General features: G+C 36.8%; 1 protein-coding gene across 1 annotated transcript; it reads right to left on the bottom strand.

The window, feature by feature from the left end:
• Positions 1–317: 317 nt before the first annotated feature.
• On the bottom strand, positions 318–17,830 carry AFP (alpha fetoprotein). Its single transcript, XM_063108673.1, has 14 exons — positions 17,746–17,830; positions 16,914–16,965; positions 15,818–15,950; positions 13,517–13,728; positions 12,236–12,368; positions 11,241–11,338; positions 9,628–9,757; positions 8,051–8,265; positions 6,260–6,392; positions 5,627–5,724; positions 4,919–5,057; positions 3,020–3,243; positions 1,747–1,879; positions 318–362 (listed from the first exon to the last, which is right to left on the bottom strand). Exons 1-14 carry the CDS (start codon positions 17,828–17,830, stop codon positions 318–320), a joined length of 1,830 nt encoding a protein of 609 aa, XP_062964743.1.
• Positions 17,831–27,229: the final 9,399 nt, after the last annotated feature.

Genomic DNA, 27,229 nt, shown 5'->3' with positions numbered 1-27,229 from the left:
AACAAAAATATATTAAGTACTAATTAAATGAATAGATGCAGAAAATAACTGGTTCTATTATGCTATATCAGAGAAATATTATATACATAGGGAGGTCTCCTGATAGCCTTTAAAATAACATAACAATTTAGCATGAGTTGAGTCACTAACATTGTGGGCATAACTTTGTTTCAGTATTTTAAAATAAACTTTTTTATTGAATTGCATTTTTTTTTAATTAATGATACTTTTTAGGATCTGTCTCACTATGGATTGCTATTTAAGAATAACCAGCATTATATTCGGCCTTGTCTAAATTTCTCATTACCTGAAGTAATTTAAACTCCCAAAGCAGCACGAGTCTTTGAAATCAGTTTTGGACCCTGAAAATGAACAGCAAATAAAAATAATCAGACGAAGGAATGAATGATTGTGCCAGTCATACAGTTCTCTTCACAATCTGGGTGAATTCACAAGTTTGTAGATTAACCAAGCTAAAATAAAGAAAATACATCTCTGATGCCAACAAGCTAGAAAGAAAAAGTAAAATTTATTCATATCAACAGTAGATTTATTTTTCTATACACCAATCTTCAAATCCTTGCCTATTCTCACCCCACTTTTTCTCTTCCTCTACAAATCACAAGTCATTAGAAAGTAAAAGATTTGTAAAAAAAAAAAAAAAAAGTACTGCAACTATTTGCTAATGTTCTCTATATCTAAATGAATGCCATCTCAAATCAGAGGATAGTAATCTTTTTGTATGACATCTGTCAGAAAAGTTTGCATCAAATCTATTTCATCAGTTTTGTTTTATCTGATTTGGTTACCTGTGCCTTGCCCCCACCCTACCCCACCAAAAACACAGACACATACTGATAAGTGCACACACTCAAGCACATCTAATTATACTATTTATAGAAAAACCCTACTTCTGATATTATCTCTTTTCAGAGCTTGCATCTAACAAGAAGTCCAACCTTTTACATTATGGGATAGCCAGATAAAGTTGACATAAAGGCTGGATTATAGGACATCTTTTAAAATTATAGTATGCTATATTCAAATACATTTAGTAATACAAACTAAAGGTTTACAAAATGTAGCCAATTAGCTTGATCGTGGTAATCATTTCACAATGTATACATATATTAAAATGTCACATTGTATACCTTAAATATTCATATATACAATTTTTGTTTGTCAATCATGCCTCAATAAAGATGAAAAAAATAATTTTTAAAAATGATAGGTAGAATTCTCCAGTTTTAAAAAAATGTAGCCTATTGCAAATCCAGCTAAAATTACTAAGTAATTGGGTTAAGATAATTCCTAATTATTTCTCTGCTGATATACAAAGGCATGCTCCTAAATGAGTTCAGAAACATTTTCTATAAATACTCTCCCAATATCCTGTTTGCACAATTAATTTGCTATTAAATCCTTCTAATCCATTTAGCTGAATTGATAAATTTTAGGCCAGAAACTGTCTAAATTATCATCAATTACTTATATATCCGCTTTTCAATACTAGGAAATAAATTAAAATTACTATCTTAAAATATTTAAAAATTATAATTCTTAATATTTAATAAGAAAATTGGTTATTTTTAATTTATAAAATCCTTATATACATTTCTCAATGAAATTTAAATCTCTCTGACATTATTTTAAAGCTATAGTTTTTAAATATAGGGTAGTCTTTACATTATTCACTACAGAAAATTCTATCCCAAGTATTTTAAGTGGAAAATGAGCTGCATATACCTCCTCTGCAAAGCAGGCTTCCTGCCCTTGGTCTTGGCAGCACTTTTCCAAGAGGCCAGAAAAATCTGCAATGACAGCCTCAAGTTGTTCCTCTGTTATTTGTGGCTTTTGCTTCACAAGGTTAATGAGAAACCTATAATTTAAAACAAAGCAAAATACAAGAGAAGTCTGTTATGCAATGGTATCTTTCTAAAGCCTTCCTAGTAGAGAATTTTCAGAGCCCTAGCTACCCTCACCCTAAAACCCTCATTCCACCAACCCATCGCCAGACTTATCATGCACACCTTGTCTAGTACTTTCATCAGAAAAATTGAGGCTGGAAGCATGCCACGTGTTTTGCTGGTCTGGACTTGTGCAGATTATAGATGAACACTATTTCATAGTTCCGCCATACTTATATGTAGTGAAAATGCAGTCTTTTTCTTACTTGCCTAGAATATCTTTTCCTGTTCTCTCTTTAAAGTATATCTTATCCCTCCTAAAAGGCCCACATTTCCAAACCCTGCCGTCCACAGTTATTACACCCTTACTTGAGCATTGGCAGCACTAATAGCCTGCACTACTCATTTAGCAATGCTTGTATGTTGGAAGTAATATTGATGGGGCAATAGGGATATCTTGTCAGAAGAGGTGGCATTCTTATTGTACCTTGAAATATGCCTCAGACTGTGATAGAGAAAAAAGGGAAGAACAGGTTTTCCAGCAAAGGAAGACCATCTGCAAAGCAAGTGAGTACTAAAATGCATGGATGTTTGGAGAACATAAGTTCCGTTGACTTTTGTTACCATCCCCATTGCAGAACGACTCCCACAGTGTATTGACATGTGCATAGCTTTTCTTAACACCCACACTGAACGGTTGAGTCAAATATTATGGTTATTCTCTTCAAAGTATAAATAGTGTAGAAAAAAGATTTAATGATATGTTTTCTGTGTTTGGAATGGAAGTACCCAGACACCATAAAGATACACCTTAATTCCCCAAAATAGACTGTCCATTTTTTCTCATCTCCAAAGTGCATCGCAATAGTAGTTACAATGGAGATGACTTTTAACAAACAGGAAATTGTCTGTCCTAGTGAATTTTTCTAGACCTATTTTCCCATGCGGCTGTGAGGACATTGAGACAAAACTATTTTGAAAGACACTTTAAATGTTTTGGGGGCAATAACGTTCTACCAGTGAGCATGGAGTGTTAGGTATAAAAGGTAGAAATCTCAACTGCTCTTTGGTGATGTCAGTCTTCTCCATGCTAGCAAATAACAGTTTCTTACTCTTGCTTCATTGTTTGCAGCGCCACCCCCTGAGCTTGGCACAGATCTGTGTGGAAGACAAACTTGTCATCAGAGAATGGTGGAGGGACATAGGTTCCATCCGCCAGCAAGCTGCTGAAGCATGGCCGCCTGTTGGCATATGAGGACGTGCAGCACTGGCCAATACTAGGGTTCACAGGAGTCGCTTCATGTCTGATACATAATTGTCCAATAATAACATCAGCCTAGTTAGGAATGAGAAAGAAAAAAGCAAGAATATTGGGTATTAGCCACAAAGTTCATCCAGGTTTCCAGAAAACTATTGCAATAAATTTTAATGTCCAGCAATTTATGATTAATATTACAGGAAATTTTGCTGTCTGTGCAGGATCATTTGATGTCAAGTTTTTAGTGTTTTTCCATTTATTTGGGATAAACCTCAGCACTTAGTGACAGATGTTCCATATGTGATATTCAGGACAGTCCCTTCAGCTATTTAAGTCAGCTATTTGAAACATGCTTCCAGTTACATTCGTACTTACAGAGGAGAAAAAAGTCTCTGCCTGGACCTGTGGAAATCAGTAAGTAGCTTACATTTTCCATGTATATGTAGTTGACCTTTCCGTTTTACTTTTGAGATCTGGAGAGTCACTTTCTGAAGGTAAGAACGGCACAAACCTAGCCCTTTCACATATATATGTGAAATATGCATATATATGTGTGTGTGTGTGTGTGTGTACATACAGCTAATATATCATTCTAATTTAAAAGAACTAGGGCCAATGTGTGTGTGTCTTTAAAGCTTTCCTCATGTAGAATCCGCCTACCTTCCACACTTCAGAGATACTCCTTAAGCACCAAGTAATAACTTCTATTAAGGGCTAACGTGTTTTGTGTGCATAATGTGTATCAGGCTAGTGCTGAGTGAGTTACCCGATTACCTTAAGACAGCTGTCCTATGAGGGTGGCACGATTTTTATTCTCAAATGTCAGATGAAAATGCTCAAGCTTAGTGATGTAAGGAACTTTCTCGGTGTGACACAACTAACAAGTGGTGAAAGTGGGACGGGATTGTAGGCGGGTGGCCTCCAGAACCCACACTCCTGAATCATTAACCATCCTGCTTCCCCGCAGGCTCCCAACATGTGAATTCAATAAACGAGTTAATGCTTAATCAGAAGAAACTCACCTCTCCTAACCTTTGGTGAAAAATTCTAAGCTGTGAAGACTAACTAGCAAATAACTCCCCATCATTAAAAAAAGAAAAAGGGATAGAGTAGATATATATTTTTGTTCACAATGGTGACTTTAAGTGAAAAAATAATGAAAAAAAAATCAATCTGTAACCATATGTATAACACTAGTCATATCAGGAAGTAAAGATTATTGGCATTACTAACTGGAAAGTCACTTTATTATTTAAAACAGGGAACTTACCATGTTCTGTATCCCATACCCTGTCAAATGGAACAAATTGATCCTAACATTATAATAATAAGAAAATTATACTACAAAAGGCAAAAATTAAATATGAATAAAATTAAATTACTAGTTTTAATCTATCAAAGATGAAGCTTTTTCGTTTTTTAACATTTAAGTATTTGGTGAATAAAAAGAGGAAATCGTGACTGAATAACATATTGGTCATTCGATCTTTGCTGTATGTAAAGTTTTCTCAGACATTGTTGAATCAACTGCACTTGGAGCAGCTATTCTAGAAGGATGGGAAGCCAGGCCACTTGCCCAATAGTCACAGCTGAGTTCTCCCCCCGCCCCGCCCCCCACAAATGTAACTAATTAAACAAGCCTAATAAAGCCATCTCCACACTGGTTTTTACCATTTCCCCCCGACAGGAGTCATGAGGCTACTTCAAGTCAAAAGGCAGAAATGAGATGGGACTAAGCAAAGCAGACACTCACCGCCCCCTCGCCACAGGCCAACTGTTTGTCCTCACTGAGTTGGCAGCACGTGGCTGTGGCGGTCGCCGACTTCCTGGTTAAGGCCCTCAGCTCAGAGGAGGTCAGCTGAGGGGCTTTCTTCACGTAAGCAACGAGGAACCTGAAAGAAGCATTTCTTACCAGTCTTGCTGAGTCAGTCGTCCACAAGGTTTTGGACTTCTTGCTCCCGATCGAAGACTCTCTTCTGATGTGAGCTCATTTGTTTCATCCACATGGTGTTTGGACCAACTTTTGAGATACTTCTACTCTATAATCACTCCCTATACTACTATCATACCAACATAGCACAGTGGAGAAGCAACCTGGGCAGAAGGCTGACTCCTCTTCCCAACCTCAAGAGCTGCATTGATTTTAACTGTGATATTTTGGTATTTTAACTATGACAGACTATTACAGAATGGATATCTTTACTGCAAAAATTTGCATGGTATGGGGAACCTATAGCCAGTACCACAGCTCAGACCTCACAGGCCATTTTTGTTGCTCCTAAAAGAGGGGAATGGGGAAGGCTACATTCTCTTTGGGGAAACTGAGGAATCAGATTACATGGACTTCCAATCCGAAATAGAAACTGAAATTAGAGTATCCATGGGTCATTAATTTGGATTTACATTTGCCTTACCTGTTAATAATTTTAAATCACTAAAAATACTATTTACAAAAACATACGCATTTTGTAAGTAATATTCTCCTAATTTCTGGAAGAGGCCACAGCTTCGCTTCGCCAATGCTTGGCTCTCCTGGACGTATTTTTGTAATTCCTCTTCCTGAAAACACAAGCATTGTTATATACATTTTTTTCTCTTCCCAGATACATAACTTTGGATATAAAAATTAACCAATATTTTATTCTATCCTGAAACCAATCTTAGAGAAACCACCCTTACAAGTTTTTTTAAATATTAAAGATGGCAAAGTGTGAATTATGAGAATTAAAGTAAATGGTCTTTAGGGAGATTAAGCTTGAAACTTTGTGATTCATAAAATTATTTGATGGCAGAACTCAATCTTTGGATAAAGTTACAGTTCTTTCCATACAAAATTCTTGCCTTTCTGAAGCTGTCCAAAAATGAATATTATCTTTATTTGTGCCTCAAAGAACTTTTGGTTAACATTTTTATTTCTAAACTAAGCCACCAGTTGCTGACTGCTAGTTAATAACTATTTAATATCTAGATAACTAATTATTAGATACAACTAGCTAACTACTAGTTAACGAGATACTTTCAAACAAACAAGCATTTTTAATGAATAATATCGATTCAGTTTTTCAGATTCCCCTAAAATTCTAGAGCAATTTACCCCTTTATCCTGGCATTCAAAAGGGTTTTCAGACTGGAAACACTTCTCCAGTAACTCCTGGTATCCTTTAGCAACTCTTAAAATTACTGGGACAGCAAGCTCAAGATGCCTTCTTGAATATTCATGAACAAAACTGAAATGTGTGAGAAAAAAATATGTTATTGGAACTAAGAGACAAAATGAAGCCATACTTCCCTAATTATTCCTGTATAAAATGGCATGTAGTAAATCTGTAAATCAAATATGATTTGATTTACATAAGTAAATCTGTAAATCAAATATGATTTGAATTATATAAATGGCAAACTGTTAATACAAACTATAATCCCTCAAATTGTCCTGTAAAATGGCCTCTGGTTTTCTTTTGCACCTCTCACTTTGGCTTTTCAAGTGTGGACTTTACATTCTTTCAACAAATATTTTTCCAGTGCCTACTTTATGCTAGCATTGCTTTAAGCAGAAGGGAGTCAATGATGTGTAAGATAAAATGCCTGCCCTCTCAAAAGCATAATTTTAGGGAGGCAGAAACAAATAAGCAAAAAATGGATCATCTCATTTCAGGTAGTGATAAATCAATGAAGAAAAATAACAAAGATGGAAGAGAGTGGAAGGGAGGACACCTGAGGTGCAGGGGCCACTAATTTAGTATGTGGTCAAGAAAAGTCTCTCTGGGCAGCTGATATTGGAGTGGAGATCTGGACAAAAGAAGCCATGCAAGTGTCTGGGGGAAGATCATTCTTGGCTGAGAAAATTTCTACTGCAAAGAACCTTTGCAATCAAAGAACTGCTTCTATTAAACAAACAGATTTAGATGTGTAAACTTAAAGATAATTCTTGAATTTACTAATTGTATTTCCAGGCTATAGAAATTGGTTGTAGTTAGTTCTGCCATCAGTAAATTGTTAATACATGACTCTTAAATCTGGACTTTGTTCTAGTTTGCATAATTTTATTTAGCAGTGCAAACACTGTGTGAATATCTAATTTTAATGCAACAAAAGAGTGATATCCTCAGGGAATATTAAAAAGAAAACTGGACCATTATTTTCAATATTGCATTAGAATCAGACTCTTCAATTTAGAAAGACCCCTGGAGATCATTAAATATAATGTCCTAAGAGCTGTAAAAATCCCTCCTCTAATAATGTCCATAGATACACAGTGTACAATAAAGGAAAATGTATTAACTTGATTGACTGCTTTTCTTAAAGGCAGATAGAATGAGAATATTGCCTATCAATTATATCACAACAAACTGTTGTACTGCAAATGTCTGTACATGTTTTGTTTTTCTTTAAAAAAAATGTATTCAATAAATAGCAAATAAACTGTTCCATTAAAGGCCTTCTATCTAGCATTATATATTAACTTTTATTTGGGGGAAAAGTTTTTTAAACGTGTAGCAAAAGAGCACATTCTTAATCAGGATCCCTTCTTATTAAAAAAATATTTGTATCTTATTTGAAAGTTCAGTGGTGGCCTTTGTATAAGTAATTTGTATAGGATAACAATGCTTCTGATTCCAGAGAAATCGGTATAAAATAAAACATACCTTCATAAGCAAACCAGTTAATAACAGCAATTGTAGAAGCTTCACCAATAGAAGGTAGATATCATTCCTTATTCTCTAGTTATCTGCTTAAATCTATTTTGGTTCAGAGCATTCTAGCCAAACATCCTCACATATTGAGCTCAGAAACCACAGCCATCACTCCTCATCTCAAAAACACAAAGCTGTCAGTCACACGATGATTTTTCCTTGTGTGGACATACATTTACAGAGTGTGTTACCTTGCCAAGAAGATATTTTTTTCCACTGAAGAAAATTGGTTGAAATCTCTATCTCCTAGAAACCTGGTTAGATTTGGAGATAGACCTTCAGGTTTGTCATCATTTTCTGCATGAATTATGCATTGACCAAGTTCAAGTATGGGCAGTTTGCAGCACTCTGCTATTTTGTTTGACAGAATATCTTGTTGAGAACATATGTATGACATAATTTTTTCCTGAAATGGGAAAAATAAATTATAAGTTTTATAAGTTTATTATTTAATCTAGGACTTCAGGGTCAGTTATAGAAAAGGAAGGAAGGAAAAAAGGAAGGAAGGAAGGAAGGAAAAACAGAATGGAGGAGGGAAGGAAGAAGAAAGAAGGCGTTTCACCTTGTCTCCCATTTTAGGGCTTTTCTCCCCATTTTTGCCTTTCCTCACTTTTCTACTTACCCATTTGTTCAATTCTTCTTTCCATAGTTGTCAGCTAAACACTAAATTTTAATAGGAAATCTTTCAAAATAAGAGGAAAGTGTACTCCTCAAATCAAACAGCATGCATGTTGCTATATATCTATTAGTATTCAAATTTGCCATTAGATACTTGGAGCTGATGCCGTAACAGAGAGCAAACTTTCTGTTCCATCTTTATCAGAACAAACGGCAGTGACACAGTATTACCACCAGAGGGCAGTCTATAGACAATGAAATGGCTGCATCCAAGAGGCCAGAAAGAGGCAGCGCTTACTTACCTATCATGTGATTGAAAATTCTGTGCATTCTCAACAGAGACAATTAGAACAGTGATTTTTAAGCCTCGTTGGAGAGGAGGGGGTGTCACCGGAAGAGAGGAAGTAATTTGGGGATGGACAGGCCTCTTGTACAATATCTACAAAGACTGGGGTAAGCCCAAAATATGTTAATGCCATACTGCTTAAATTCCTACTGATGACACCTCTCTCAAGGAATCTGCTGCTGAGACTTTTTGGTTTTGTTTTTTAATTCTCCTAGAGCCCTTCATTCACACTTCACTTTGGCATGGCCAGCTCTTTACCTCCTGGGACAGTTTCTTGTGTTATTTTTGTTAATAGAGAGCCTTTCATGTGCCAGGTGTGCTGGCAGCCTAGGGAGATAATAGTAAACAGAAGACAGTCTCTAAGTCCAAGGTCACTGTCTTATCTCTTCTATTGGACTATAAATTGATTGACCTCCACTTGTACCTTCATAACAAGTGTTCCTCACAGTGTTTAGCAGATAGAAAGTACTCAATATATATTTGCCAAATGAAAGAATAAATGAATGGAAAAACTAACATGTTAAAAAAGTCTGTCCCCCAAGACTTTGTGTGGAGGCCTTCTGAGAGGGTCCCAGCTCCTTTAGAAGTAATAAATGGATTGGCCCTGGTCTCACAAAAGGGGGACATCTCTGAAGTGAAAGCCAGGATCCATAAAAGATGGTTTAAGTTTTACTGTCAAGAAGTCTGCAACACTCAGTCACCCTGTGCCAACTCAAGTCAGAAAGACTTCTCCCTTTTAGAATGAGACTAAAATAAAGAAAATGAAGCAGAAATATATTTTTCTTAGGAAGCAAGACTCTTCACCCCATCCTGCAGACACTCCAGTACGTTTCCACTGCAACATTCCTTGTGAACGTGGGCCACATCCAGGACCAGTTTCTGGATTTCAGTAAAATTAGCTTTGGAAAACTTTTGGCTCAGTTTAGTAACGGTTCTAGGACAGGAAAAAAACAGAAATCACTCTTGGTTTTCTATCAAAACGAAATAATATTTCTAGAGTATTAGTATAGTTAAAGTTCCAAAGAGAAAGAACTGAAATATTGTGTTAAAAAAAAAAAAAAAAGGAAATTGTCTTGAGTCTTGTCAATTCCAACCCAGTCTTTTAAGACCTGGCTCCACATATTGTTTGGAAGTAATTTTTCATTTCCTAAAACTTTTCCTGGGATGAGATGAATTCCATCTTTTTGCTGTTCATCCCCAATGCTAAAGAATAAACAATTAAGAAATGAAAAAATCCATGAGAATGATAGTCATTTTTCACTTGAGAGAAAAAAAAAATACTTCTGAGAATTTATGGAGGGGTGTATATGTGCAAATCAATAAAATGGGAGAAGAAAGTGGGGCAGACTAAACATTTCAGGCATGTCATCATGTCAAGGTAATGCTGAGGCCAAAAAGGGTAGTAAGAAATTAAAATTCTGGTCCTTCTGCATACTTTATTAAATTTTAAGAGATGTCTCTGTGAAACCACTGCTCCCTAGAGCAAATAGTGTTGTTGCTGCTTTTGATGAAGATCAATTTTCTTCAGAAATTTAGAGCATTTAACTTTAATCTCTTGTGGATAGCAATTGATAAAGTCATTATAATATCTTAATTTTCATTTTATTGATAAAATAAATTTAAATAAAGTAGTTCATGAATCAATCTTTAAGTTTCTCATAGAGTTGGAGGGTAGTTAAGGCATAAATCTGACCTCTTCAAAGATAAATTTTAGTCAGTCTTTGGAACTAACTCCATAACTAAAAACTTTGATCTAGGTCTCCACCATGCACAATATGTTTTAATGTGTGATTTAACAAATGAACAAAGAAATAAACTCTGAGTGCATATACTTACTACTCTTCAATTAGCAACTCAGATTTTTTTATCCCAGAAATGTTTTATCACAAAAGAATTGAAGAGTTATCCAGTTTTATAGTTTAAAATTTTCTTTTCTCCTAACACTAGATTCTAATATTATTGCCTCAAGGGAATATTTTCATAGGAAGCAACAATTGTCATAATAGGCCTTATCATAAAGCACAATTAATATAAAGAATTTCTTATTAAGCCAAAAGTTTTAAATGATGCTCAGGGAAGGATGACCTACTTTGTAAAGGAACTAGGAGAAAATGGTCTAATAATGAGGTATAAATAGATTGCAGGCCAGAATTTAAGTGTCTGGAAGAATAGGTAAATAACATAAACCTTAAAAGTCTTTCCTGTGTATTATCTCAGCTAGGCTTTACTAAGTGTTAAACAGCAGACTGATCTGTTAGCTTCATTCCAATCGTAAGATTTCATAACTCTAATTACATTAACCCCCATCAAAGGAGATTTCATTCTGTATAACAGTGACAATGAGAAAAATGAACCCAGGTTGCAAAATAGTAGTTCTGTAGATCTAACCCTCTTCCCTAAATAGAGCTTAAACTTACATGGCTTGGAAGGTTCGGGGTCCAAAATTTCTCATTACTGCACATAAGTGTTGATTTAACAAGCTGCTTTCTCTTAATTCTTTTGTAATTAATGCTGTCTAAATGTGGAAGAAACAAAGTGTCAAGAAAGCATGTATTTTCTTTTACAAACTCTGCTAGTTAGAAAAACAACAGGCATAGGTAAAACATAAAACGCCATAAAATATGGTTTTTACTAAAAATTATAATGTCAGACATTCTTGCAGAACATTATTCACTCATTTATTCTTTTAGGTTAGTTTATATGCAACTATGGCAGACAAATTTATTTAAAATACCTTCACGCAAAAACATTATTACGTTCATATTAGGGCTCATGAATGAACAACTGTGCTTTTAAACAGTTACTTTAACTTACTGAAGCATGGTCATTTCTTAAATGTCTTCTCGGTTACAAAAAATAGGATTGCATTACAGCCTGACAATCAGAATAGTCACAATCTTAGGAAATTTCTGGACTTCTGCTGGCAAGTAGTTAATTGTGGATATTACCGTAGCTCTCTGAACCTAAGAAAGTTATTCACTTCTCTAAACCTAAGTTATCTTGTTTGTTAAGACAATAACACTTAGACCTCAAATTTATTCTAAGAATTTTTTAAAAACAATGTATATAATGCATTAATTATACCTCTCTTTACTTTTTTCTCTCTGCTTCTGCTCTTCCCTCTCCCTTCTATTCTTTCACCTCCTACTCATCTCTTTCATTTACATTATCATCTCCTTCTGTCTTTCCTTCTTTATCCCACCAAACTCTCTTTCTTAATAATAATTGGTGGTGGATGAATAAAAAACAGCAAATCCGATTTTTTTATCACAAGGCATATCAGACTGCTGAAATATGCTGTATTCTAAAAATGATACTCCTCACATAAAGCCTATTTCCCTTTTTAACTTTGGTTTTAATGAGTCATAACCAGACTAAAGGATTGGTTCAGATATCCATGCAAATATGCTACCTTTGTTTGGAAGCATTCAACTGCATTTTCAGCTTTGCAGCAAAGTGGAATTATTTTGTCATAGCGAGCAGCCATAGAAAGAATCGTGGGGGCATACAGGAAGGGGTGCCTTCTTGATATCTCATAGATGTACCTGAGAAATGAAATAAAGAAGATCTATAAATGCCAAAAAACAAGACTACTACTACTTGGAACTGCACTGTAGAATTTGTTTAATGACTCAGATAACAACTAAAAATGCATTCGACTTTTTCTTTACTGTGTTCCTAAAGAGAAAACAGTCACATGTTTCCACATGCTGTCAAAAATGTTCCTCACTAAAGATCCTCAGGAAAAAAAAAATCGGATAGATGGTACCAGATTCTAATATGAGAACAAAATAGGCAGAAATGCTGACTATGACTCTTATTGAAGTGTCCTTTGCAATAAGCCTACTCAGACATGCTTCAGGGATCAGTGGATCAGCAAGGCCAGCTCTCCGCTAAGGGAAGCACAAGAGTGGACTCTTTTTCCCTTGTCAATGAGAATAGAGTCATCCACCTTCGCAGCCTCCACAGCAGAGATGTTCTAAGGGCAGGCTCTCTGTTTCTCTGGTTTAGTAAGTACCATGGAAGACAGAAGTGATGAAGAGTTAGATACAGGCTTCCCCAACGGAGAGCCTGGGTTCAAATACGCTAGCAGCGTGCCCTCAGCCAGCTGTCTTAAGGTTCTACACTTCAATTTCCTCATCAATAAAAAAGGGAGAGGAAAAAGAATGAAGAGGAGGAGGAGAAAGGGTCTTCAAAGGTTGTTTGTGAGCATTAATCCAATCCTATGTGCCAAGCACACATGTTCCTCCAATGTGTGTGCTCAATAAATCTTTAACTACATTTATGTATCTTAAGCACGCCCGGGTCTCTAATATTTTTTATTTCCAGGCAATTTGGTGAACACAAAACACCAGTCCTCAGGAAGGAGTCATTTTGATCACTACCAATACATTCTTGGGCAAGGTAAACTTGAGAGATTAGAAGGGAAAAAAGAGGGTGTATCTCAAGAGACTAAAAGGAAGAGCTCGTGGGTCTGTTGTGTGGTCTGCACTGCATCTCACATGCTGTGGAAACAAAGTTACATTAAATTTGCTGTCCTAATTACCTGTGCAAGACCTCAGCAGCTACAATGCCAAACGTTATTTCTATTTCTCCCTACTTTGGAGTACATTAATAAATTGCATAAATAAAAAATTCTGCTTGGCGCTGCTCCCTTTCTGGGGTTTCACCTACCTTTAAAGTGGATCCTTACCTGTTTATGAAAGCCTCCCTATTTTCGTCATATGCTTTACAACTCGTGACAGGTTCTGGAACTTGGAAGGGTGGAATGGATGCTGGAGCAGCCTTTTTGTGTGCCAGTAAACACTTGTGTCTTTCCTCTTCACTTTGGCTGCAGCAGTCTGAAAGTCCACACCTTTCAGAGATTTCCTTCTCATGGCAGATTTCTTCCAGAAAGGCAGGTAACTGTAAGAAATATTTTATTTGGGGGCCGACCCCGTGGCTCACTCGGGAGAGTGCGGCGCTGGGAGCGCCGAGGCTGTGGGTTCGGATCCTATATAGGGATGGCCAGTGCGCTCACTGGCTGAGCGTGGTGCGGACAACACCAAGCCAAGGGTTGCGATCCCCTTACCAGTCACAAAAAAAAAAAAAAAAGAAATATTTTATTTTTAATGAAAGACAACTATCTTTACTTTAAAATTCTGTAAAGCACATGGAAAGTTTTCTAATATCCAAAATTAGAACTATAGATTAAGAAAATTCCCCATAGTTTCAGCCTGATCAGATACTTTTCTTTGCTGCCCTTTAGGAAATGGAATTTTAGTTTCCAACTTTGAGTAATACAAATGACTATTAGACACAATTATTTTATTTAAGGGAAAAGGCCTTTCAATATTTTGTCTCCCACCCCCATATTGAATTATTTTACCGTTCCCTTTTATGTTATCAACAATTTATCCCCAGGAAATATAAACTTTCCTTTTTCATATAAACTGTGTTTCAGAAATAGATACTGATTTCATATGGCTTTCTCATGATAAGACATTGATCTAAAATAGGATATTATTTTCAATTAAAAATAAAAATAAAGTAATTTTAAAGTGGAATAAAAATAGAGCCACTTTTTATTTATCACAATTACAGATTCAGCTAAAATGTTTTACAACGCACATGCTTCCTTCTTTGGTATCTTAATTTTACCAAAATCAGACAACTAACATCAGTATTCTGAAGAAAGCTTCTGAGATATGTTTAATTTATCTCAGGATTTTTTTTTTTTTTTTAGCTTTTATAACTGCTAATATTTAGAGAATCTGGAAAAACTTAAGATTTCTAATTCCCAGTCCACACAATAAAGCATAAGTTTACAGCAATAGATCAGCAACCTGTAACATTACCTTGAGCCTCGAATTGCATGTAAAGTTGCAATAGGAAATGTATTTTGCATGATTGATACACATTTTTAAAAGATTATCAGGACAAGACAAAAATAGAGATGCAAAACAGAATTTTTTACTATATCATAAATTTCAGAGTTGAAAAGTACTTCATATCTTTAAAAGAGCATCTTCTCTGCAATATTCCAGAGACATTCTCTCTTGGGCACTTCATCAACCCCACCATGACAGAGGATTCTCTGGGCATTTTCTTCCAAAATTGGATAGTCCTAATCATTATAAAACTGTTTTCTATAGTGAGATAAAATAAACAACAATAACTGTTATATATTGAGCTTCTACATTGGAACATCCTTATACTAAAGAAAAAAATAAATGTCCTCAATGTTTATCTAAAATTCAAACTTAACTGGGTACCATGTTTGTTTGCAAAATCTGGCAACCTTAACTGTGACTTATGCACCTCACACTCACTATATTATAGGGTGTAATGTAATGAAGCTACTGAGGATGTTAGTTCTACAACTAATCTCTGAGGAGATTAGCAAAAATCTAATCTAATCTAATCTAAAAATCATTAGCAAAAATCTCCTAGGATTATTGTAAAGATTTAATACATTGATATTGGTAGACAGAGCTGATATTGTGCCAATAAGCTTCAGTGGGGTTTCTTGACTCACTGGACAGACATTCTGATTCATCAGTGCTATCCTCTATGTCATATATTTTGATTATCAATGTGTATGTAACACTCCCTAGAATAATGCTAGTCCCATTGTGTGCTTAATAAAAATTAACTACTACTAGTACTATATATCAATCTCCATGATTCCTCAGAAATGGAAGCTCTTATTATCCCTTGTTTTATAGATAAGAAAACTGAAGCTCAAAGTTAAGTAACATGCCTGTGGTCACCCAGATAATCTTATTATTTCAGAACCTCAGCTCTTAGTCACTGCGCTCATATTACCTCTTTACAATAGCCACTCACTGTTTTGTCTTCTACCTTCTCCAGTAATTCAGAATTAATCTAGCTCCTCTCTCATACAACAGCTCTTCAAATAGGTAAGTGCATTTCTCATGCCACCCCTGTACCTTCTCTTCTCCATACTAAATTTTGGTCAAATATCACCGAGCTTTTTAAACAATTCACTCACCTGGTTTTCTAAACACCCTGCAGACTGCTCACTGCCAGTGGATTTCTCAATTACAGTCAATACATCTTTCACCATTTTGCTTACTTCCTCATAAGTGGCTTCTTGAACAAACTGGGCAAAAAATATGGTAGTTCTGAAACAAAAATACATATGAGTGCTTACGAAATAGATTTATATCAAGCTTATTTTTCCCAAGTATAGTTTTTGGTTTTTTGTTTATTTCCTGTTTATGTTTATGTTGTGAACTGTTTAGAGGATGATCTTTGCTAAAAATCTATATGAAATTAGACTCTAGCCATTTAGGAAGAAATTTCAGTCTTTTTCTTTTCCTCTTCCCCCATAAATATGCATATAGATGTTAAAAGTCAGAATAAGTGGATTTTCCATAGAATGGTTCTTTCTCTGTGGTCACTCACCCACTGCAATGCACCTATAATTGGGGTATCTGGGTTCTTTATAGTTTCTTCTTTATTTAAGCAAAGAATTGATCATTAGGCCTTTGCCTGTGTCTACTCCCAGCATGATCAAGGTCCGACCTAAGACTACTGTGCTCATGGATTGACTCAAAGCAATGCTTGTGTAGGTTTCTGTGGGCAAGCACAGCAGCAACACATTATTTAAATTCCTTATTAGAAATTTCAAAATCGTGGAACAGAAAGATAACATTCAAGAGAACAACATAGTATCCACAAATAACAGAATATAGAATATTTTACCTCCTATGACTTGCTACTAAGATTTAAATACTATACAGAACAGAGAATATTGTGATATCGTTCTACTGGTGTCGATGAGAAAAAAATCCTGAGCTTATACATGGTTGTCACTGATTAGACACTAATTTTCAGTTTCTAAAGTCTCATTTGGTTTGCCTCATGGGATTTCAAGGAACCTAAAGTTAATATCTAAGGCATTGGCCAACAGTTCAGCCTCTTCAATATCAATTTAATATTCAATATAAATAACTTTTTTTGGAATTGTTCAATTTGCTTTTATACTTTTAAAAACTCATAGAGCTATCCAATTTTATTTAATTACCTAATAAAATTATCATTGCTTTGCATATTTAAAGTGTATTTATACAAGCAAAACTTACAGATCAACTAAATTCATCTCTGCAGAACATTGGGAAGAATCCAAAATGGAAGCTGGAAAGCAAAAACAAAACAAAAAAAAACACGAAAAATGATGTTTTCAACTGCAACTAAGGATGTAATCATTGTTACATATAGCTGTTTGTATTTAAGTTAGAACTACATGATTTTAGAACTAAGAAGACATTAGGGATCACCTATTTAAAAATCTTTGCAGTTGAGAAAACTAGGAAACTAAGGAATAAAGTTAACAAACATAATTTATGGTAGACCTAGCACTAAAATTCAGATTTTGTCTTGCAATTGTTTTTTATTGTGATGCCCAAATTGGCTTGAAAATCAAATGGTTAAAAATATATTTCAGTCACTCTTTTGAGCATAATTATACTTGTTTTCCATTTGTACCCCAAATCACAGTGCTGCTTCTTCAGACAGTCAAATAATGACCCATTTTTCTGAATTAAGAATAAAGATGTTAACAGTCTGAGGGGTTTTATTTGTGAAGGAGCCAGGATTATGGTTTTCTGTGAATATATATGTAATTTTTTTCAAAGTTAATATTGATAGCAGTTAAATAAATAATGTACAAACAATTAATTCAATATGGAACATACAAACTATTCATTGATCATGTTAGGAACTGTGTGATCTTGTAAACCTCTCGTAAAGTTACAAATTTATCTTTCATTTAAATATCTCCACCAGCTAAATATTTTTCCTCTGTGTGGAACAATAAATGTAATAAATAGATCAAGACAAATGGATAAATGCAAATTTAAGAATTTAAGAATTTTGATATAGAGAAAGACAAAAAAGAAAAACAAAATATCTCACCTATTCCATATGCATTTCTATGCAGTGTTCTGGATTCAGTAAAATTTAGTAGGAAAATTAAAAAAATGGATTTCATCCACTTCATGGTTACTAATTGTCTCCTTGTTGGGAGTCGTGGGAGCAGAATACTGAAAATCATACTGAAATTCTTTTATACCTTTCACAGGCAATGCCTGTTAACTAGTAACCTTTTGTTGGTATATCCATCACGTTATTTCTTTATGTTGAACATGGGGCAATTTGCCAATAATTAACAGCACAGAGGTTATTTGTATTTTATGTCCAAGGACACATACTTCTTTTGGGTGGAAAAAGAGAAAAAAAAAAAAAACTTGCAAAACACCATTTTGCAAATGTAACAAATATTATTCTCAAACTGCAGAATATTTAAAGGATAATTTGTCTCCAAATTGCAGAATAATTAATTCCTTTCAAATTAGAAACTTAATGATGTCATAAAAAATAGCCACCAGACTTGGTATGCAATTCAACTAAATACATTAATTCTTTAAAAATGTTAATTGAATGCCTATCACATATCACGCACTGAACATGCTATTTAACCAAACTCTTCATTAAAAAATACATTGCTTGATTATTATGTTGTTATTGTTTAGCTCTAAAATACTCTCCACCTGATTTTTTTGTCAGTAAGATACACTTTTATTTGTTATACTGAGTATGGATTAACATAGAAGACTTACAGCACAAACCCTAATGAAACAAGTCCTATAACAATTTTATTTGTTAGAAAATAATTTTGCATGTGTGTCACTGTGAAGTGGGTCAGCTGCACTGTTCACTTAACAACTCAAGATGATTATGTTATACTAAATAATGGGCAGTTATAAACTCCACTGATTCCTGGAGTGGTTCACCTCATATTTTCCTTGTTTGTGTGGATTCTCAATCTTGGCTACACATTTGGATCATAGGGGGATCTTTTTAAATTCCCAATGCCTAGCTGTAACCCAGACCAATGAAATCAGAATCTGTGAAGTTGGAATCCAGGCATCAGTACAGTCTAAAGCTTCATAGGTAATTCATTATTCTAAAGGTAACATTATAAAACCAAATGGCCTACACTAGGAAAACAATAAATATGGTACATTTATTAAATGGAGTAATATGCAGCCATCAAACTAATTTTGTGGAAGAATATTTAATGGTATGGAAATATGCTCATATGATATTACTAAGTGTAAAACAGGAAAAATATATATATACAGAATAATCCCATTTTTATACCTCCCCGTCCTCCCCATCTCAAAAAAAAAAAAAGTGAAGAATAAAAGATGGGAATAATGGACCACAATGTTTAACACTGGGTTTCTCTGGAATGTAGAATTACAAGTGAATTTTATTCTCTCCCTCTCTCTCTCTCTCTCTCTCTCAAAACTTGTTCAATGAGAGTTGATATATTATTTTTAAAATAAAATTTTAAAAATAAACAGTGCATTTTTTAAAAATTGATCACACTGCTGTTACTAGGGCAGACATTTAAACAAAAGCTTATCATCGGTAGCACTTCTAGCAGATACAAAAATTTGTAGTAGCATGAACAAGGTCTTCAGTGCTGGTCAAATAAAATTCCCATTCATTTGTTAGTTTTTGTTGAATTTCTGCTATGTGCAGCCACCCTAGGTTTTGTCTCCTGAGAAGCACACTGGCAGGAGCAGGCCTTGCTCAGGTACTCTCCAGTGGGAGGTATTGCCTTATGTACCCACTTGGATTCCAGGATATTATATATGAGGCACAGCTCTACTACTCTCCCTGAAGGGGAATTTTGTTCAAATACTGTAGTACAAAAACAAAAGCATTCGTTTTGAAGAAACAACTGAAAAGCATTAGTCATGAAGCACTAGCTATGAAAAACTGAAATTTTTTTATGAAGTAAACTATATACAGCTTAGCTAAGCACAGGCAAAATATCCGAAAGCCTTTCACAGTGCCTGGTCCATAGTTAGGACTCAATAACATTTGCTGAATGAATGATGAATGTATTTGTTCAAAGACAGGAGTTTAAGGTAGAGGAAGAGGTTACATTTGGAAAATCCTAAGTTCTATAAGCTCTAAGATCTTTGTAACTTTGCAAACCATATTTCAGGTTTTATGCTCATATATGTATGTATATGTAATCTGCAAGGCTAGGTAGCAGACATATGTAAAAATGCCTGGCAAATAGTAGGACTTCTACCAAATTATGATTATTCCAATATTATAAATGTATCTATAAATAGACACATAACTACAAACAATATGTACACGTCAAGCTAGATGTGATTGTATCAGCCACCAATTCATCAAGATGCTTATGCACCAGAAGTAACAACCTTACTGTCAGTGCAGGTCCTACTTGGATCTTTTCTGTGATACTTGCTGGATCTTTGTCATCCTTTATTGCCCTTCCATAGTTTCCCTTTCCAAGCACATCTCTGCTATTTCATGCCATATGATCAGAGAGACAGTATAGTGTCATGATTAAACCTGTGGATTTGGGGAACAGGTTTAAATTTTTGTCCTGCCACTTACTAGCTACATGATTTGGGGTGAATTATTTAATTTCTCTGGGCTTTATTTTCACCATTTATAAAATGATATAATGATAGATAGTACCTCCTTCACAGTTAAATGAGGATTAAATAAATCAATAAGCATAAATGGCTCAGAACAGGGCCTTGCACAGAGTGGTGCTAGGTAGATGGGGGTTTTATTTATTGACTCAACATAAATGTTAAGTCTGCATACCAGGCACTGTTCTTTGATGGGAATAATCAGCAACAGGAGACAGACACCATCCCTACTCTTGCTGAGCTTACCATCTAATAGAAGAGACAAAAAATTACATCAGCAGTCACAACATGGTGTGATGGATGCTATGGTACACAGAGTGAAAAGAGGAACCCCTGGCATCTTTGGGGTGGAGGTCAGGTAAGGCTTCCTGAAGGAAGTAACATTTTATTGGAGACCCGAAGAAAAATTGGAGATGGGCCAAATAAAGAGGGAGAAAAGAGTGTTACAGGCAAATATAGAAAGTAGTGGAAAGACTAACTGGTAAGGAAGAAAATGGCATATTTAAGAAATGGGAAGAAATGAGGTTTCAATGAAACACAAAGTTTAAAGATGATGGAACTTCCTATACATGAGGAATTTCCAGCAAGGTTGGCAGGAACAGCTCAAATACCTTTTAAATAAAGTTTACACCTCATCCTCGGGCAATGGAGACTACAAAAGGGAGCTAATAAAACATCATGTTTGTGCTTTGAAACTGTATCCTTTGTTACAAAAGAGATAAGAATAAGGAGACTAGTTAGGAAGTTTTTGCAGCAGTGATTCAGTAAGTGGACTGGATGCGAGTAGTGCTAATGGGAAATAGGAAATGGGAGATGTGGACAGAGTGAAGTGGTACAAATGAGATAAAATCAAAAGCATTTAGTAACTGAGTATGTGTTCAGTTTTGGATATATTGAGCTTAAGAAAGAGTGACCAAACACTCGGTTTATGCCTGTTGACTTAGTGTAATTATGAATCAGCCTCCCTCTTTCACACTCAGAAACTTTCTAGGCAGAACACCCTGGTTTGCAGGTTGAAGTGTTCCTAAGCCCTCCCAGTAAAAGGTTGATGGGCATTGAATCGCGCTTCTTGTTCTCTGGAACAAGATTAAGGCTGCAGATGGAACTCCGGGAATCATCAGTTTGTCAAGAGTTATTGCAACCATGTGAATGGACGAGAAAGAGATTGTCATGAAAAGAGAAATCCTGAGGAACACCACATTTTACAAGACAAGCGATAAAGAGCAGCTTTGAACCAGAGTTTGTATACTAACTGCAAACAATCCTCAATCTATGTCATTGCTCAAACTTAGTCCTAAGTACAGAGTTCACATCAAGTGCTTTCCCACTGATCTAATTCTGATTCTGTTTACTTTTTCATAAATCCGTGCTCGGAAACAACATGGCACAGTAAACTGGACTTTGGTATCAGAATGATTCTAATCTTAGCTGTGCTAATTATTAGCTATATGACATTAGGCAAATAATTTAATCTTGTTCTCGATTTTCTCTCATATATCATGAAAATGATATTTCCCCTGAAGTTAATTTTGTTGTATAAATAAAATAATATATTTTAAATACCTGATACCTACAAACAGTTTTAAAAGATAAAAGTAATTATGATCATTATTAGCATTGGTATTAGTATTAAATATAAGATATAGTCTTCTTCAGAGCAGTTGAACTGTGCACATGGATTGTCAAGAAATGCCTTCTCTTCCCTCACTCTTCCTGGGATCTTTTTTATTTTTTGTTTGTTGGTTTGCATGGTTGGTCATTTGAAAGTGTGTTTTTTAATCTCTATTCCCCTTCCCCATCAATGCTTGTAAAAAGTGTACCTACTGCTATATCAAATAATTCTCCATGAATGTATTTCTGATTATTCCAAACAGAGGAGTCCTCTCACCTCTGACAGCTTATAACACCTTTTATTTTTTTTTCTTTCTTTATTAATATTATTATTATTTTTTACAGCCTAAGGTGTTGTTGCAGAGCAGTTGGGGGTTAAGGGGGAGAGAGAAAGAGGGAGGGGAAAACGATGGGAGGAGGAGGAAAGAGGGAGGGCATGGTTGAAGCCTGTGGCACCCCTGTCATTCTGGCAGGGGAGACCAGGGGGCTTCTAGCGGTGGCTTGGTCATTGTTGGTCTTGATGCAGATGTCAGGGGGATGTGACTGAAGCCTTTGGCCCCCACCACCTCAGCTCAGGAGCCCAAGGTATTTCTGGTGGCAGCTCTGTGGTCATCACTGGACTGGTTGTGGATATTGGGTGGCATGGCTGAGGCCCTCAGTCCCCCAGCACCTCAGTGCAGGAGCCTAGGGCACTTCCTGCAGCAGCTCAGTGGTTGTCACCGGGCTGGTTGCAGGCATTGCGGGGACGTGGCTGAGGCCCATGGCCCTCCCTCTCCCCAGCTTGGGAGCCCAAGGTGCTTCCAATCCTAGGTTCTTTGATGGTGTTAGATCTTTACTGGTTAATGTCAAACTTTATTTATCTCTGATCTGTGGGTGTTTTGTTTTTTCTTTCAGTTCTGTGTTGGATTATTCTCTGTTCCCACCACTTAAACTCTGCAATGAAACTAACTTGTTGTCCTTTGGTTACTTTTAAAATGGGGGAACTTCCTGTGGAAACCAGCACTTGGGCTCTGTGGTTGAGCTAAATTGCTGCTTTGCTGCTGATTCTCTGGGGAAAGCTTTTTGTACAACTCAGGTTTTAATTGTTGACCTTGTAAGCACTTTCATGTCTTGTGAGATCTGGTACACCTGGGTTGTGTGGAAACTCTGGTCTAGACCTGAGTCTTTTCAGCAAACTCTATCCCCCGCAGTTCTATATTCCTGACCAGTCTCCACTGAGTCGTCCTGTGCTGACTGGAGGGCAGATCAGCTGTCCATGCTGTGCCCCAATGTTCCCCTGGTATCTCCCCTACCACCCACACTCCAAACACTTGCCGTAGGATGGGGCCATGTGCTGGTCCCTTACGATGACTCACTGGCCTCTGAGTGGCTCCTTTTTTTCAGTTGTTCTGGCTCCTCACTCCTATGTGGGTCCACGGGAACCCTGTTAGTGGTCTTGCTGGCCAGGGGGCCACCGAGGTCCTCTTCTCCCCTGCCACCTCCAAGCAACTTCATCTGAAGGGCACAGCTGCGGCTTTTGCCAGTTCTTGCTCCATGCACTCAGCAGCTCCAGCCTTGGAGCGGCCAGGGCTCTAATACGGTGGGAGCGATCCTTTCATTCTCTCATCGTGGTTTCTCCTACCCTCTTGAATCCACTGGTCTCTCCTCCTCTTCCCCTGAGCTCTAGTGGCCCCAGCTTGGCTGTCATTGCTTTTTTAATAGTTGTAAGTTGGTCGATTTGTGGGAGAGAGTGACACTGGGGACCATCTATTCCACCATCTTGATTGGAAGCCTTATAACAGCTTTTGGATTGTTTTCTCAGGGAACTTCTAGTTTGACCTTATAGCACAGTCATTTTAAAACTATGCTATTCTTCCTAGATAATTAACTTCTTGGATTCATGGACAAATCTTTGTGATTCCCATGGTGCCTAGCACATCTGACACAGAATATAATCTGTATAAATAGAAATTGAATGACACTAAATCAGACTGTTGTAGTAAGCATGTATGCACTAATTGTCCTCACTCATTCATTGACACAAGTAAATGACACATCTCTCATACTCTTCTCACCACAGAACATTACTGAAATGTTTATATTTATATTTTCTCTGATATTCAAGATCCAGAGAACCCAGAACAGATCTGAGAAGGGTAAAGTGCTTAAGGTCTTGGGAAGAAGCCAATGAACCTTGTCATAAGCTGCAGAGCTTAAAATAAACCCCATAGAGCAGATATAACCCAAATGCCAGCAAGACGGATGTCTCCAAAGTTTCCCAGCCCAACAGGTCCTCTTGTCCCTTAAGATTTAATTACATTTAGCTCAATGCTCATTCCATGTAGGGGAAGAAAACAGAATTACCACCACCATCACCCCTATATTTCTAAGAATTCAGGTATAGGGGAGGATTGCCTGCATTTATCCTTCACATCTTTGGCTCTCATTTCCTGGTGCTGTTAAATTCTCTTTGTCCATGCTCTTTCTTTTCTTCTTTACATGCTGTCTAATGCTTCCCTGTCCTAAACCCCATGTTGGATACACTTCTTATCAGTTTTCCAAAGAACCCTCAACACAATTTGCATCAAGGAACTAGAAATCAAGCATGAAAAGACCCTTTTCGCTTCTGTCAACGCCACCTGATTCTTCTTGCAGAGCCCTGACCAGCCTCCTCTTTCTTTGGTCTGTCCCCCTCTCCTCCTTTCTTAATCTCTTCTCATCTAGCCCAGCTTCTACACGCCCCCTCTCACTACTGTTTTTCTGCAGAGCAAACTACCCCACCCTTTGTTTAATCTGAGGCCATCTAGCTCATGCACTGGAGGAGAAGACTTCATCTTTCCCATTTGCTGCCCCCCAAAAGCTTTCAAACTATTTTGCTCAAAAAAAAAAAAAAAAAAAAAGTTTTTCTTCATCAAAGGGATTTTTGCCTCTGGTTTTTAGGGCAGAAAACATTTCTTCCTTTCTACACCAGGAACAAAGTGAGACGGATCAGAGTGAGATTAGGCAACCAATCTGCCTGCCACACTTAAAAGAATACAAGTGACTTAAGGTCAGCAAGGTGAACCAAGACATCAATATGGGTCAAGCAGAGATAGAGCAAAGTCAAGGGCCAATCAGAAATAAACTTTACAGGCTGGCCCCTTAGCTCAGTTGGTTAGAGAGTGGTTTTATAACACCAAGGTCTGAGGGTTCAGATCTCTGCCCAGTCAGATGCCAAAAAAAGAAAAGAGAAAGAAACAAACTTTACAAAAGATCCATGTTCCATTAACAGCATTTCTCCTTATACGAGTAGGCTGCTTATGCTAGGCCACGCACGGGTCCTTAAAACAGCAGAACTGGTCCACGTACTCAATGGATTATAAACTACTTGAGAGAAACACCATACTTTGAGAGCATCTCCTAAAAGTCCCAGAACAATAACTTGCAAAGAAAAAGCACTTCCTAAACACTTTGTTGTAATGGCTTTTTCATAGGGTGTCCCTCTCTTCCCAGCTTCTATAGCAATGACAGGGTATAAGAAATAATAAAGGGAGTCTTTGGCTCTCTGCCATCATCAGAATAATTGCTGAATATACCTTTTCCCTAGTGTCTTAGTCCATTTGTGCTGCTATAACAAAATAACTGAGACTGGGCAATTTATAAACAGAAATTTACTTCTCACAGTTTCAGAGGCTGGGAAGTCCAAGATCAAGGCACCGGCAGGTTCAGTGTCTGCTGAGGACCTGTTCCTCATAGATGGCTCCATCTACATGTCTTCACAAGGGAGAAAGAACAGAAGGGCAAAAGGGCAGTAGGGTACTCCCTGCAGCCTGTTTTATAAAAGCACTAAGCCAATCATAAAGGTGGATTAATTACTTCCCAAGAGGCCTCACCTCATACTATCACTCTGGACATTAGGCTCCAGCATATGAATTTTGGAGGGGTGCATACATTCAAACCATATCCCTTTGCAAGGTTGAGTGATGGCTCATTGTTATAGGAGATTCAGAAAAATTCCCTACATGGCCCAGAGATTTTATACTCTGTTATGAACTGAATGTTTATGTGCCCCCAAAATTCATGTGTTGAAGCCCTAACCCACAATATGATGGTACTTGGAGATGGAGCCTTTGGGAGGTAATTAGGGTTAGATGAGATTACAAGACGGGGGCCCTCATGATGGGATTAGTGCCCTCAGTGCCAAAGAGCTTGCTCACTCTTTGCACCATGTGAGGACGCAGCAAGAGGCAGCCATCCGTGAGCCAGGACTAGAGCTCTCACCAGAAATCAGACCCTGGCAGAATCTTGATCTTTGACTTTCCAGCATCCAGAATTGTGAGAAAGTAAATTTCTGTGTTTAAATCACCCAGGCTACCGTATTGCATTTTGGCAGCTTGAGTAGACTAACACACACACACACACACACACACACACACACACACACACACACACCTCAATAAATATACATTATTCTCACGGGAAATATGTGGACCTAGAATTATTTGCTATTATTCTTAAGCAAATCATGCTGCTTCACAAAAGATAAACTATATATTTTTAGGCAAGCCCTCTTTATTTAGAAAAAATGCTCTTATTTTTGATGTTCCTAAAAAAAGAATAAAAACATATGTGCTGTACAGTATTCTGTGGGAGGTAAGAAATTTGTGAGTGAATTTCACTGAAGCCTCACAATCTTTTCTATGAGAAAAGTAATAAAATGGGTCAGAACACATCTTGTCTCCCATCCTCAATACCTCATGGTCATCTTTACATTGAGTCACTGTTGTGTCAAGCAGTACATCTGCCCTGCCCTGTCACAAAGTTAGGAGAACAGCTCTCATCCAAGACTGTTCTGAATACAGAGAAACCTGTTCTTCTAGCAGTGGGAAGAAGCAGTGGAAGTTTGAGGTGTTCTACAATTTTTATGTTACAATTTTAAAAATCAAGGGATTGTCTTTCCCATAGTGCAGAGGCATCTTAATTTTTGCACATATTCTTCTTGACAGCCGGTGGAGCTAAACTTTGCACTCTGCTCCTTTGTAGCCTCTGCTCTAGTGCCTTAGTGCCAAGCCCGAAGACGTGGCTGATCGTATCTGAAAACTTAGCGTGTCTGTATGACTTGCTGATGTCCTCTCCCATCCCTCGAAAATGCTTGTAGCTCCTGATACTCAACTGTGTGTCTCTTCAAATCACCGAACAAATTACCCCACCTCAGGTGGGTAAGGGCCTGTCCTCACCCCAACGGGATGGACTCCCTCTCTTTGTTACTTACAACGCCACCAGTGATACTGCCGCTTATTTCATTTCTTCCTTGAGATTCTAAAGCCCAACTTTTTAAGTAA

Source organism: Cynocephalus volans, chromosome 9 (genome assembly GCF_027409185.1).
Source record: "Cynocephalus volans isolate mCynVol1 chromosome 9, mCynVol1.pri, whole genome shotgun sequence".
NCBI classification, from domain to species: domain Eukaryota; kingdom Metazoa; phylum Chordata; class Mammalia; order Dermoptera; family Cynocephalidae; genus Cynocephalus; species Cynocephalus volans.
This window is presented reverse-complemented; position numbering and strand designations above follow the sequence as displayed.